The sequence below is a fragment of the Momordica charantia genome (assembly GCF_013281855.1).
Source record: "Momordica charantia cultivar OHB3-1 chromosome 3 unlocalized genomic scaffold, Mcharantia_2.0 BLBB01000003.1, whole genome shotgun sequence".
In the NCBI taxonomy this organism is placed as follows: domain Eukaryota; kingdom Viridiplantae; phylum Streptophyta; class Magnoliopsida; order Cucurbitales; family Cucurbitaceae; genus Momordica; species Momordica charantia.
In genome coordinates this window covers 19,976,185-19,988,530 of record NW_028275161.1, presented here as the reverse complement: position 1 = coordinate 19,988,530, position 12,346 = coordinate 19,976,185, and the positions used below count along the sequence as shown (strand labels likewise).

Genomic DNA, 12,346 nt, shown 5'->3' with positions numbered 1-12,346 from the left:
CTAAATCCCCGTGTTAAGAATCCCCTATCGAAAGGTTTATACATGCATCGTGGACTATTCCTCTTGCTAATTAATTTTGAGATTTCGTTCTAGGAATGTTAAAATTGAAGTCCGAAGTGGTGGCTTTGAAATTGAAATGTGTGACGATCATCTAATTCAAAAAACAAACAAAAAATTCAAATGGGTGACTTTGTAACGTTGACAGCAAGGCTTTGCTGCATCTAAACGTCTTCCATTGAACACGACTATTCTTCACAAAGTTCAGTATAGAATTATTAATTACTTCCTCGGCTCACCAGGAATAGGAGGATTATCAATCAACCACATCCATGAAACCCCTGAACAATTGCAGCGTTTCATGTCGTCTTCTTCTTTCATTTATATGCTTCTCTTCAACATTTTGCTTTTCCAAAGACACCATCACATCAACAAATTTCATCAAAGACCCTGCCACTATAACATCCAACGCCACTTCCTTCCAATTGGGATTCTTCTCACCTCTTGATTCTACCCGCCGATATGTCGGAATTTGGTTCAACCAAATTTCTCCACAAACTGTGGTGTGGGTTGCCAACAGAGACAACCCTCTCAACGACACTTCCGGGCTCTTCACCATTTCCAACGACGGGAATCTTGTCGTCTTAGATGCCAAAAACACCACCATTTGGTCTTCAAATCTTTCTTCTTCTCCTGCAATCAACACAAGCGCCCGAATTTTAGATTCGGGTAACCTCGTTTTGGAAAATACTGCTTCCGGTGCGATTATATGGGAGAGTTTCAAACACCCTTTTGATAAATTCTTGCCTTCCATGAAACTTGTCACAAACACAAGAACCAAAGACGAAATTGGGCTTACCTCATGGAGCAGCCCTTCCGATCCTTCTACAGGTAACTTTTCGTTAGCTCTGCATGTTTACAATATTCCCGAAGCTGTCGTTTGGAATGGCCTTAACCTGCATTGGAGGTCTGGTCCATGGGATGGTCAGATTTTTATTGGAATACCCGACATGATTTCTGTTTATCTCTATGGATTTAACCTCGTAATCGAAGACCAAACTTACACTCTCTCTGTTGCTTCTGATGCTCAACAATTAATTGCTTACATGGTTTTGAGTTCACGTGGGAGTGTGGAGCGAATGGGGTGGGATTCCGCGAAGGAGCAATGGAACAATATATGGTCGGCTCTACAAACGCAATGTGATTTGTATGGTGCTTGTGGGGTGTTTGGGATCTGTAATGCAAAAGCCTCCCCTGTTTGCAGCTGTTTAAGAGGGTTTAAGCCAAATCAACAAGAGGAATGGAATCAAGGAAATTGGAGTGCTGGTGGATGTATGAGAAAGACGCCATTGAAGTGTGAGAAGTTGAACAACTCCAACACTGAGGAAGATGATGGGTTTGTAAAAATGGAAATGGTCAAAGTTCCATTTTTTGCAGAGTGGTCAAACTCCTCCGTTACAGCAGATGATTGCAGACGCGAATGCTTGAAGAATTGTTCGTGCAATGCTTATGCATTTGAAAACAGTATTGGTTGCATGATGTGGAGTAGAGACTTAATTGATATACAAAAGTTTGAGAGCGGTGGAGCAGATCTTTATGTTCGAATGGCATATGCAGATTTAGATACATGTAGACTACTCTGCCTAAAACTCTATTGCAAATTTTCATCGTGAAATTATATTGTTTTTCATTTGAAGTCTCTTCATTAACAGATTATGTAAAGGACAATAAAGGAATCATGATAGCCATAGTGGTACCAGCACTGATCATAGTGTTGGTCACTGTCACATACTTGTGCTGGTGGAGATGGAAAACTCGGAAACAAGGTAACACAAACCACCTCATTAATAATTTCTTAAAAAATGCACTAATATTTTGATGTCTAATAGCAGCAAAGGAGAAGAGATCTATAGTGACCAACAAAAAGGAGAAGATTTTGAAATTGAGGAACGATGAAGTTAAACTGGAGGAGCTACCTCTTTATGAGTATGAGAAGCTAGAAATTGCAACAAACAACTTTGACTTAAGTAACAAGCTTGGACAAGGTGGCTTTGGTCCAGTATATAAGGTTAGATATATAGTACTTTGCTGATATTTCTCTTATTGATCAGTTAGAAGCATATTGGCTCAAAATATAGTGTTTTATTATTTTCTTAGGGAAAACTATTAAATGGAGATGAAATAGCAGTAAAGAGACTTTCAAAAGTCTCTAGTCAAGGATACGAAGAATTTATAAATGAAGTGGAGGTGATTTCGAAACTGCAACATATAAATCTTGTGCGACTTCTTGGTTATTGCATTGAAGGAGAAGAGAAGATGTTAATATATGAATACATGCCCAACTTAAGTTTGGATGCATTCATCTTTGGTTAGATATTCTTGTACTAAATTTTAAGAAATGTTATTTGCTTTAGAATATATATACATATGTATATATTCTCTAACCACAATTGAAACCTTTTTGCATGTAGATTCTATCAATCAAAAGATTTTGGATTGGAGAAAAAGATTTAATATTATTAATGGAATTGCTCGCGGTCTCCTTTACCTTCATAGAGATTCAAGATTGAGAACCATCCACAGAGATTTAAAGGCAAGTAATATTCTATTAGACAAAGATTTCAATCCTAAAATCTCAGATTTTGGTATGGCAAGAATTTTTGGTAGTAACGAAGTGCAAGCTAATACTCTAAGGGTCGTTGGAACTTAGTAAGTATCACTCACCGTTTTATACTGCTTTTTTCTAAAGAACTTTATTTAATTTGATTATAATAATTATGCAATGAACTAATCAGAATTAATTGTACTGTATATAGTGGATATATGTCACCAGAATATGCAATGCATGGACAATTTTCAGAGAAATCAGATGTTTTTAGTTTTGGAGTTTTGTTACTTGAGATTATAAGTGGGAGAAGAAATACGGGATTCTACCGTCACCAACATTCCTTAAGCTTATTGGAATTTGTATGTATATAGAAAAAGATCAAACTTATTCGCTTCTAAACTTATGATATCATTTATATCTCTATAACTCATATAGCTCTTTTAACTTGGTTTCAGGCATGGAAGTTATGGATGGAAAACGATCTCATTCCTTTGATTGACACAACAATATATGAATTGAGCTACCAACCAGAGATTTTAAGGTGCATTCAAGTGGGATTTTTATGCGTCGAAGAATTTATAGATGATAGACCAAATATCTCTACAATTATTTCGATGCTCAACAGGGATATTTTAGATCTTCCCAATCCAAAACAACCTAGCTTTATTGGTAGCCAACCTAGGAGTAACACAAAGACATCTCAACAATGTTTAAATAAAAATTCTGTAAATAGTGTAACACTTACCACAGTAATTGGTCGATAGTGGTGGAATCTTGCCTTTTGAAGAACAGGTACGTACTTTTTTTTTCTTATCCCAAGACTTTTATTTCATTTAATTTATTTTGTCCCAAAACTTTAATAATTATAAAAGTTCTCCCATTCAAAATAAAAAAAATTATTAGAAATTTGTCCTCCCTTCCCTTCATATCATTGTACTAGAAAAATAAAATTTTGCATTTAAGGAGATAGCTGGCATACTTTTCTTCTTTGAAATCACAGGTAACTACTTTCCTGTAGAAATATATAAATATATAATATTTCTAGTCATGGTTGTTTTTCATGTTCCTCCCAGGCAAATTTAAGGAAAAACTATAAAATAAAAATAAAGTTTCTTTATATTTATTTTCTCAATTCGAACTGCACCTCCATCCCTCCTTTCCTATGCCTTCTGTAAATATTATATAATAAAATAATAATAAGAACCAAAATAATTATTTTTAAAAATTCATGAACTTTTTCTTAATAAACATAGGAGGAGATTCAAACTCACGACCTTTTTGGTTAGAAGTATGCGTCATCTCCCATACTTTACCAGTGTACTAAGCTTTTACAAGGCTTGGTGGTCTACATAGACGATCTTGTGCTTAATTTAGCCCAAACTTTTGTATTGAATGCACTATGACTTGTCTTTCTCTTTCAAGTGTGATGAATTTTACGGCTATTTCATAAATTCAAGTAGCATTTTACAATCTACTTTTCTTTTGTCTGGCATCGATGAAGTGATGCAGGTATTCCTCAAGCATGCTGTTGAATCTCTCTGTCTGACCATCGGTCTGTGGGTGATAACTCGAGGAAATGTTCAAGCTTGAACCCAGAATAGAAAAAAGTTTCGTCCAGAAGGTTCCTGTAAATCGGCCATCCCTGTCGCTAACGATGCTCGTCGGAACTCCCCATAGCTTTACTATATGTTTAAAGAACAACTGCGTCGTCAGCTCGACGGAACACGTCTTGGGAGTCGGAATGAAAGTTGAATATTTGGAAAATCGATCGATAACGACAAGAATGGCTTCATGTTCTCCTACCTTGGGCAAGTGAGAGATGAAGTCGAGCGACACACTCTCCCATGGTCTCGTAGGAGTTGGTAGAGGTTCAAGCAACCCTGCTATTTTAGTCCTTTCTACCTTATTGCTGACAGATAAGACAGGTCTTCGTGTATTGCATCACAACTTCCCGCATATTTGGCCAAAAGTACCCCTTTTTTAGCAAGGCGTAAGTCCGTTGCCACCCCGGGTGACCAGCCCATAGAGTATCGTGACACTCATGTAGGAGCTTCTTTCTCAGGTCTCCCATTCTTAGCACGTACAGTCTGTTTCCTCTTGTAAATAATAGGTCCCCTTCAACCCAGAACTGGCGGGTCTTCCCGGTCTTAGCCAGCTCGACCACAGTTCGGGCGGAGGGGTCTCTTTGAAGATATTCTCTGATGAGGTCACGGATCGACCCGTCCACTTTGCTGGCGTGAATGTGGGCTAACATGCACAAGGCCGCATGTTCGCCTTTACGGCTAAGAGCGTCGGTAGCTTGGTTGGACTTTCCTGCCTTGTGTTCAAACTTAAAATCAAACTCGGCTAACAATTCCTGCCACCTGGCTTGTTTGGTTGTTAGCTTAGGCTGATTGAAGAAATGGCAAATTGCACTGTTGTCCGTCTTTACCACAAAATATGAGCCCAACTAGTACTGCCTCCAAGACCTGAGGCAGTGAACGACTGCTAGCATTTCTTTCTCTGATATGGTATAACGTCGTTCCGCATTATTCAGCTTGCGACTTTCGTAAGCGATCGGGTGACCGTCTTGGAGAAGGACACCACCTAAAGCGTAGTCTGAAGCATCCGTTTCTACTTCAAATGGCTTCGTCACGTCGGCTAGCCCAAGTACTGGGCCTTTCATCATGGCCGCCTTTAGATCTTCGAAGGCGTCCTGACTTTCCTTCTACCACATCCAGGTCATTCCTTTCTTCAGTAACTCTGTCATTGGGGTGGCTCTCCTTGAGAATCTTTCGATAAATCATCGGTAGTAGTTGGCCAACCCCAAAAAGGAGCGCAACTCGATCACAGAGGTAGGGACTCTCCATTCTTGGATCGCCTTTACCTTATCTGTGTCCATACTGATTTGCCCCTGTTCGATCACGTGGCCAAGGAACGTGATCCGCTTTTGTGCGAACGCACACTTTTCCTTCTTTACGTATAACTGATTCTGCCTTAGTTTGTCGAAGACCAACTTGAGATGGATCTGGTGTTCTTTCAGCGTCGGACTGTATACCACTATATCGTTTAGATAGACTACCACAAACTGATCGAGATATTTGTGAAAGACCTGATTCATCATAGTACAAAACGTGGCAGGGGCATTCGTTAATCCAAAAGGCATCACGAGGAATTCAAAAGCCTTATACCTCATCACACAAGTAGTTTTAGGCTCGTCACCTTCTGCAATACGCACTTGGTAGTAGCCCGACCTGAGATCCAATTTCGTGAAGTATTTAGCTCCATGTAATTGATCAAACAGGTCGGTTATGATTGGGAGGGGATACTTGTTGCGAACCGTGACTTTGTTGAGGGCTCTATAGTTAATGCACAAACGCAACGTCCCATCCTTCTTTTTCTGAAACAGCACAAGGGCTCCGAAGGGAGTTTTAGCTGGACGGATGAACCCAGCGTTTAACAACTCATCTAGCTGCTTTCGGAGTTCGGCTAACTCCGATGGAGCCATTCGGTAAGCATTCTTTGCCGGAGGTTTAGCTCCTGGAATGAGCTCGATTTCGTTGTCAATCCCTCGTCGAGGAGGTAAGGTCTTTGGTAAACTATCTGGCATTATGTCAACATACTCTCTCATGACAACTTGAATTTCAGGTGGGACATCTCTTGTCTCCACCGGCTGTTCAACCATCGGAATGGCCATAAAGGTAGGTTCCTCCCGGTTGAGGCCTTTCTTCAACTGTAACGCGGATATCATCCTTATGCCACCAGGTTGTTTGATGCTAGCTGTGACCACGGTGGGACTATTACTAGTGACAATCATACACTTGGCCAGAGGCATCGGTATGACTTTATGTTCGATGAGGAACTTCATCCCCAGTACAACGTCGAAGTCGTCCATGCGAACTACTACGAAATCGACACTGTCTGTCCACGTTCCCAATTTCAACATTACTCTTTTAGAAACTCCCACAATGGGTAGAGCTTCAGAGTTGACGGCCTTCATCTTACCCGTATCCTTCTCAATTGTCAATTTCAGTCGGCGGGCTTCCTGTTCTGATATGAAGTTGTGGGTTGCACCCGAATCCACCATGGTGCTCTTTGCAGGGTTACAATTGATCGTAGCATCTACAAACATAAACCCCTTTTCGGACGTTCCTTTGGGTCCATTGACCCTCTTTTGAATGGCAGATAGGAATTTATCGCCCCCATTCTAGGTGTTTCTTCGTCTTCTTCCTTCTCACAATCCGTTTCAACTTCAGGTTCATTGCACGACTGAACGAATGCTTGAAGGGCAGTAAGGGCAGCTCGGTGCGGGCATTCAGCTACCCGGTGAGGACCCTTGCACAAGAAGCATGATATCGACCTTTGAGCGTTTTGACTTTGTGGATAGGGTCCTCGGGAAGGACCGGGATTCGGGCCTTGAGGTCTCTTGTCAGCTCCCCCACTCTTTGGGGTAAAGGGTGTGAACGTCTTGTTTCCCCCAGTGGGGTTTGTAGCATTCTTTTTCGGGTGGGATGGCTCACTGCTATAGTCTAGCAATCTTTTGGCAGCGGCCATGGCGGTGGCAAGGTCTTGTACTCTTTGTTCATACAGCTTGGTTCTGGCCCACGATTTCAATCCTTCGATAAAGACGAACACCTTGTCTTTCTCTGACATGTCGCGAATATCCAGCATCACGGCAGAGAATTGTTTCACGTAGTCCCGGATTGTTCCAGTGTGTCGGAGTTCACGTAGCTTCCTTCTAGCCATGAACTCGACATTGTCGAGGAAGAACTGACTCCTCAATTCTTTCTTCAGATCATCCCAGCTATTGATCGTGCATCGACCATTCTGAATGTCGTTGACTTTAGATCTCCACCACAGCTTTGCATCATCAGTAAGATGTATGGTGGCCAAAGTCACTTTCATCTCTTCTGACGTTGTCCCCGTATCCTTGAAGTACTGTTCTACGTCGAACATGAAGTTCTCGAGATCTTTTGCGTCTCTATTGCCATTAAATGGTTTGGGCTCTGGGACCTTCAACTTGTTGAACCCCATGTTCGCTTGGTTAGGAGCCTTATTTCCCACGGCTCGCATGGTTAGGTTCACTCTAGTGCTTATTTCAGTCATCTCAGCTCGGAAGGTGTCGATGGTTACTTTGAAGTCTTCTGTCATTTCGTTAAACAATTGCATCATTGCCGAATGCGAGTTGTTTAACTCACCCATACGTACTTCTATCTGTGTGTTTGGGTTCGTGGAATTATCTCCACGTTCGAAGCTACCAGGACGCGTAGCTTTGCTTTCTAGGGTCTCAACCCTCATGGCTATATCTTGTACCGGCAACCCGTCTACACGGGCATTCACTACGTCTATTTCTCCAAACTTCTCGGAGAATTCATCAACTCACGCCTCCAGCAGACGGAGGGAATCTGGGACTTCTCTCAGGTAGAGAAGTTGTTCTTCTATCTCTACCAGTCGGTCGACATGCGACTTGCTCAGTTGTTTTGTCGCCGACATGGTTCCGGACTTTTTCGGGTCGAGGAGCTAACTAAGCTCTGATACCACTTGTCACAATCGCACTTTTTCAAAGCAGCTCGAGCGATTGTGCGGCACTTGCTCTAGCTCAAACGAGCAAGTCAGCCGGGAAAAACTGTAAGTTGCGGGCAATCTCGGTCGTGGGTCTAGCCTCCGCTCACGTTTTAGGAGAAAATTGGTTTTAGAAAACGTGAGAGAGAAAAACAGTTGAAAACATCTTTAAAACAAGCATTGTAGACATTGGATACAAGAAAGCTTTGATTGCAAGAAAGTATACAACAGTTGGTCGGGGGGAGGTTTGATGACTACTTGGTCCCCCCAAGGTACATTATAAGGCATTTTTGGTGTGGCAGGTGTAGACGTCCTAAATGGCGAGGAGTCACTCGGTGGCCTACAGGGCCCATGTGAACTCCGATTGACTTGAAATTTGGCGTGCTTACATATCTTACTAATACACACCTAGTTCCAAAGCCGCTCGGCCAAATTCCACCTACAACCCCAAAAACCCGATACAAGAAAATTACACTAGAAAGCTTTAAAGACATGAAAGGAAAGCGAGTGGTGAGGATGGTTTGGACATGCGGCCATAGGTAACACACCCTGGACAAGCATGCCTACAACAGCTGGCATGGAAGGTGACTTGAAAAGCATTCGGAAGTTCTTGCGTCGTCTAGTTAAGGTGGGTACTATATTAATACTTTTTATGTCTCAATTAGATGTGCTCTGATATTATGCTTTCTGCATATAGGGTATACCAGTCGATACTTCAGTTCTTCGAAAGAACAATAGTGGAGATGGCAACGGCATTGGTGATGGAGATTCTGCAGGACCAATTGGTGGTAGTAAGAGTCCGACTAAGGACACAGACAAACCGCACGACGGTGTAAATGAGGCTGACAAAGACACCGACGCAATGGAAGCGGAGCCTACGGGCCGAGGAGGTGAGGTTGGGGACGCGTTGAATGTAGTGGAGGCTATGGAAACCGTGGAAGCGAAGCATCAAGATGTCGGTGGGACTTTGAAAGATTCTGAAACTGTAGAAACGAAGCAGTCCGACGTTCTAGAAACCGACCATTTGGAAACTACGGCATTAGCCAGTGTGACGCAGCAAGTTACAGAACATCCGAAGAAGATACCAGTTCTACATACACCCGAGGTAAGTACGAATTATAAAGTTTTGATGCACTTCACTTAGTACCTACAGTTTGAATTAGTGACTAAACTGTTTTACAAGACGAACTATACGATGACTTTTCGGACACAGAATCGGATGAGCTCCTTGACATCCAGTCACAACCCCTAGAGAGCTCATCACACGTGGCAGACGATCATTCAGAGGACGTGCTCGTTCTATCCCAGCCATTTAATCCCCCTCCACCTCGTCGGGGTGAACGGAAGAGGAGAACACCATGGAAGCTTCGAGGGTCCTTCGAAGTTAAGGTTGGAAGTAAACGAAAGAAGGTCATGGTTTACAATCTCGTCGCCGATATACCGAAGGAACAGGACTCCAAATTTCAGAAGTGGCTGGATGATGCCAATAACCCACGATCAACGCGGACAACATGCTACGCAAAACGAGGTAAGCAATGGTTTCAGGATATTCTAACACCAAGAAAATGGTGTTCATGCGAGGTATGACTGCTTCCCATAGATGAAATCGGTTATATGGATGTTCGTACATTCACTTCGAACCAAAATGAAATATATTGTTCGTCCTCGCAGGTAATCGATTCGTTGGTCATGTTCGTGCGTAAAAAACTCGAATTGCGACTGGACTTGTGTCGCCGCAAGTTCACCACCGGTGACCGAGTACTCTCGGTAAGCTTTATTATTCTAAAGCTTTATTATATATATATATACATATACGCCTTTTATTTAATAGTCGTATTGGTTACAGAATTTTCTTAGACGAACGGACGGTGTCTATGCCTGCATGCAATCTCATAGCGCCATTGCTTCAAGGGTTGCGACTGAATATGACTGGGAAGGAAGAGCGAGGACTGTGCTCAGCTACATCGATGGTACTCACTCGGACTACGAGAAGCGCTGGATGGATGTTGATGCCGTTTATCTACCGTATAACATCGGTGGAAAGCACTGGGTAATGATATGCATCGACTTCGAAGAGGGTGAGCTCATTGTGTGGGACTCCTTCATGTCCATGACACCACTGTCCAAGTTGGAAGTAGAGCTGAAGCCGATGGTCACTATTATACCAGCACTTATTTGTAGGGCCGGTGTTCATCTAAACAAGCCGAATATACCACTCACGCCATGGCGCATCCGTAGAGTCGCATCAGCACCCCAGCAGGACATGGGCGGTGATTGCGGTATATTTTGTGTCAAATTTTTTGAGTACGATGTCACTGCCTCTTCCTTTGATACCCTAACACAGTCTAAGATGTCATTTTTTAGGCGGCAATTTGCCGTTCAACTTTGGGCTAACAAATCGATCATTTGAATAGTACTTTTGTAATAGTTCTGAAGTATGTTTTGTATAGTTCAACGTTCTTATTATTATTGTACGACCATTTCTTTAATCGTATACAATTGAATGCATTTCTGAACCATTGTTGTTGACATACTGGATTTGAGGGTTGTTAAGATAAACAGAGGTACATGTAATGAAAAACTGGAGTAGTGAATTCAAATAAATGCAGGCACCACGGCCATAATATTATCAATTCACGGCCGTGGTGTAGTGAATTCATGCCCGTGGTTGTCTGGATTCAAGGCCGTGGTGTTGAAAATTAAAGCTCATGGTTATCTAGATTCAAGTTCATGGTGTTGAAAATTAAAGGCCGTAGTGTTGAAAAATGCTATAATATTATCAATTCACGGCCGTGGTGTAGTGAATTCATGCCCGTGGTTGTCTGGATTCAAGGCCGTGGTGTTGAAAATTAAAGCTCGTGGTTATCTAGATTCAAGTTCGTGGTGTTGAAAATCAAAGGCCGTGGTGTTGAAAATTGCTATAATATTATCAATTCATGGCCGTGGTGTAGTGAATTCATGCCCGCGGTTGTCTGGATTCAAGGCCGTGGTGTTGAAAATTAAAGCTCGTGGTTATCTAGATTCAAGTTCGTGGTGTTGAAAATTGCTATAATATTATCAATTCATGGCCATGGTGTAGTGAATTCATGCCCGTGGTTGTCTGGATTCAAGGCCGTGGTGTTGAAAATTAAAGCTCGTGGTTATCTAGATTCAAGTTCGTGGTGTTGAAAATCAAAGGCCGTGGTGTTGAAAAATGCTATAATATTATCAATTCACGGGCGTGGTGTAGTGAATTCATGCCCGCGGTTGTCTGGATTCAAGGCCGTGGTGTTGAAAATTAAAGCTCGTGGTTATCTAGATTCAAGTTCGTGGTGTTGAAAAATGCTATAATATTATCAATTCATAGCCGTGGTGTAGTGAATTCATGCCCGTGGTTGTCTGGATTCAAGGCTGTGGTGTTGAAAATTAAAGCTCGTGGTTATCTAGATTCAAGTTCGTGGTGTTGAAAATTAAAGCTCGTGGTTATCTAGATTCAAGTTCGTGGTGTTGAAAATCAAAGGCCGTGGTGTTGAAAATTGCTATAATATTATCAATTCATGGTCGTGGTGTAGTGAATTCATGCCCGTGGTTGTCTGGATTCAAGGCCGTGATGTTGAAAATTAAAGCTCGTGGTTGTCTTGTGTCAATGTCTTTACTCATAATATAAAGCACAAACACGAGTGGGGGCACATAATCGAACATTAGAGGACCACGGCTGAGGGAACATACAACCATAGCCATGGTCGTCAAACGATCAAGGTTATCTGTATGCAATCGACCTAAAACCACGGTCGTTAATCATAAAATCATTGATCACGGCCATTAAACGAATAAACACGGCCATGAATCATTGACTTATGTAACTTCTTTTACCCACAAAAATACTGAAAAATTCAGAAATTTCATTTACTCCAACTAAATACATCATATTCTAGACGAATCGAAAACAATATTATGAACCAATAAAAAACTAACCTCGTTCAAGGTGTCAGAGATGAAAAATTGACTTCTTTTAATGGATTCAAGATGTGAAAAATGTTGGAAAAGGTATGAAAGTTCTTCAAAACCACGTGAAAGATGTGCTTCTGGACAATACGGACTGAAACATACTTTTATTCTCTGCACTCGGTGAGAACGTGTGGGTATATAATAAATGATAGTACAAAAATTTGGTGGGGAATTATTAAGTTGGTGGTACTTTAATAAATTCATGGCCATGAA

General features: G+C 41.7%; 1 protein-coding gene across 2 annotated transcripts; it reads left to right on the top strand.

Annotated features, from left to right (window-relative positions):
• Positions 1-281: 281 nt before the first annotated feature.
• LOC111010889 (G-type lectin S-receptor-like serine/threonine-protein kinase At1g11300) lies at positions 282-4,237 on the top strand. Of its 2 annotated transcripts, XM_022284465.2 has the most exons (8): positions 282-1,626; positions 1,710-1,823; positions 1,887-2,065; positions 2,155-2,365; positions 2,469-2,706; positions 2,814-2,964; positions 3,061-3,397; positions 4,107-4,237. In XM_022284465.2, exons 1-7 carry the CDS (start codon positions 330-332, stop codon positions 3,367-3,369), a joined length of 2,499 nt encoding a protein of 832 aa, XP_022140157.2. In that variant the 5' UTR covers positions 282-329; the 3' UTR covers positions 3,370-3,397; positions 4,107-4,237. The 2 variants fall into 2 exon arrangements, with proteins under 2 accessions (XP_022140157.2, XP_087977687.1); XM_088121561.1 differs by lacking the exon at positions 4,107-4,237 and having other exon boundaries at positions 1,890-2,065; positions 3,061-3,370.
• Positions 4,238-12,346: the final 8,109 nt, after the last annotated feature.

What these genes read in the sequence shown, in the direction of transcription:
- LOC111010889 (XM_022284465.2), top strand. Translation starts at nt 330, where the DNA reads ATGAAACCCCTGAACAATTGCAGCGTTTCATGTCGTCTTCTTCTTTCA. An exon ending in ATATGCAGATTTAGATACAT is followed by an intron (nt 1,627 to 1,709) that starts GTAGACTACTCT and finishes CTTCATTAACAG; the next exon opens with ATTATGTAAAGGACAATAAA. An exon ending in GCTTTGGTCCAGTATATAAG is followed by an intron (nt 2,066 to 2,154) that starts GTTAGATATATA and finishes TTATTTTCTTAG; the next exon opens with GGAAAACTATTAAATGGAGA.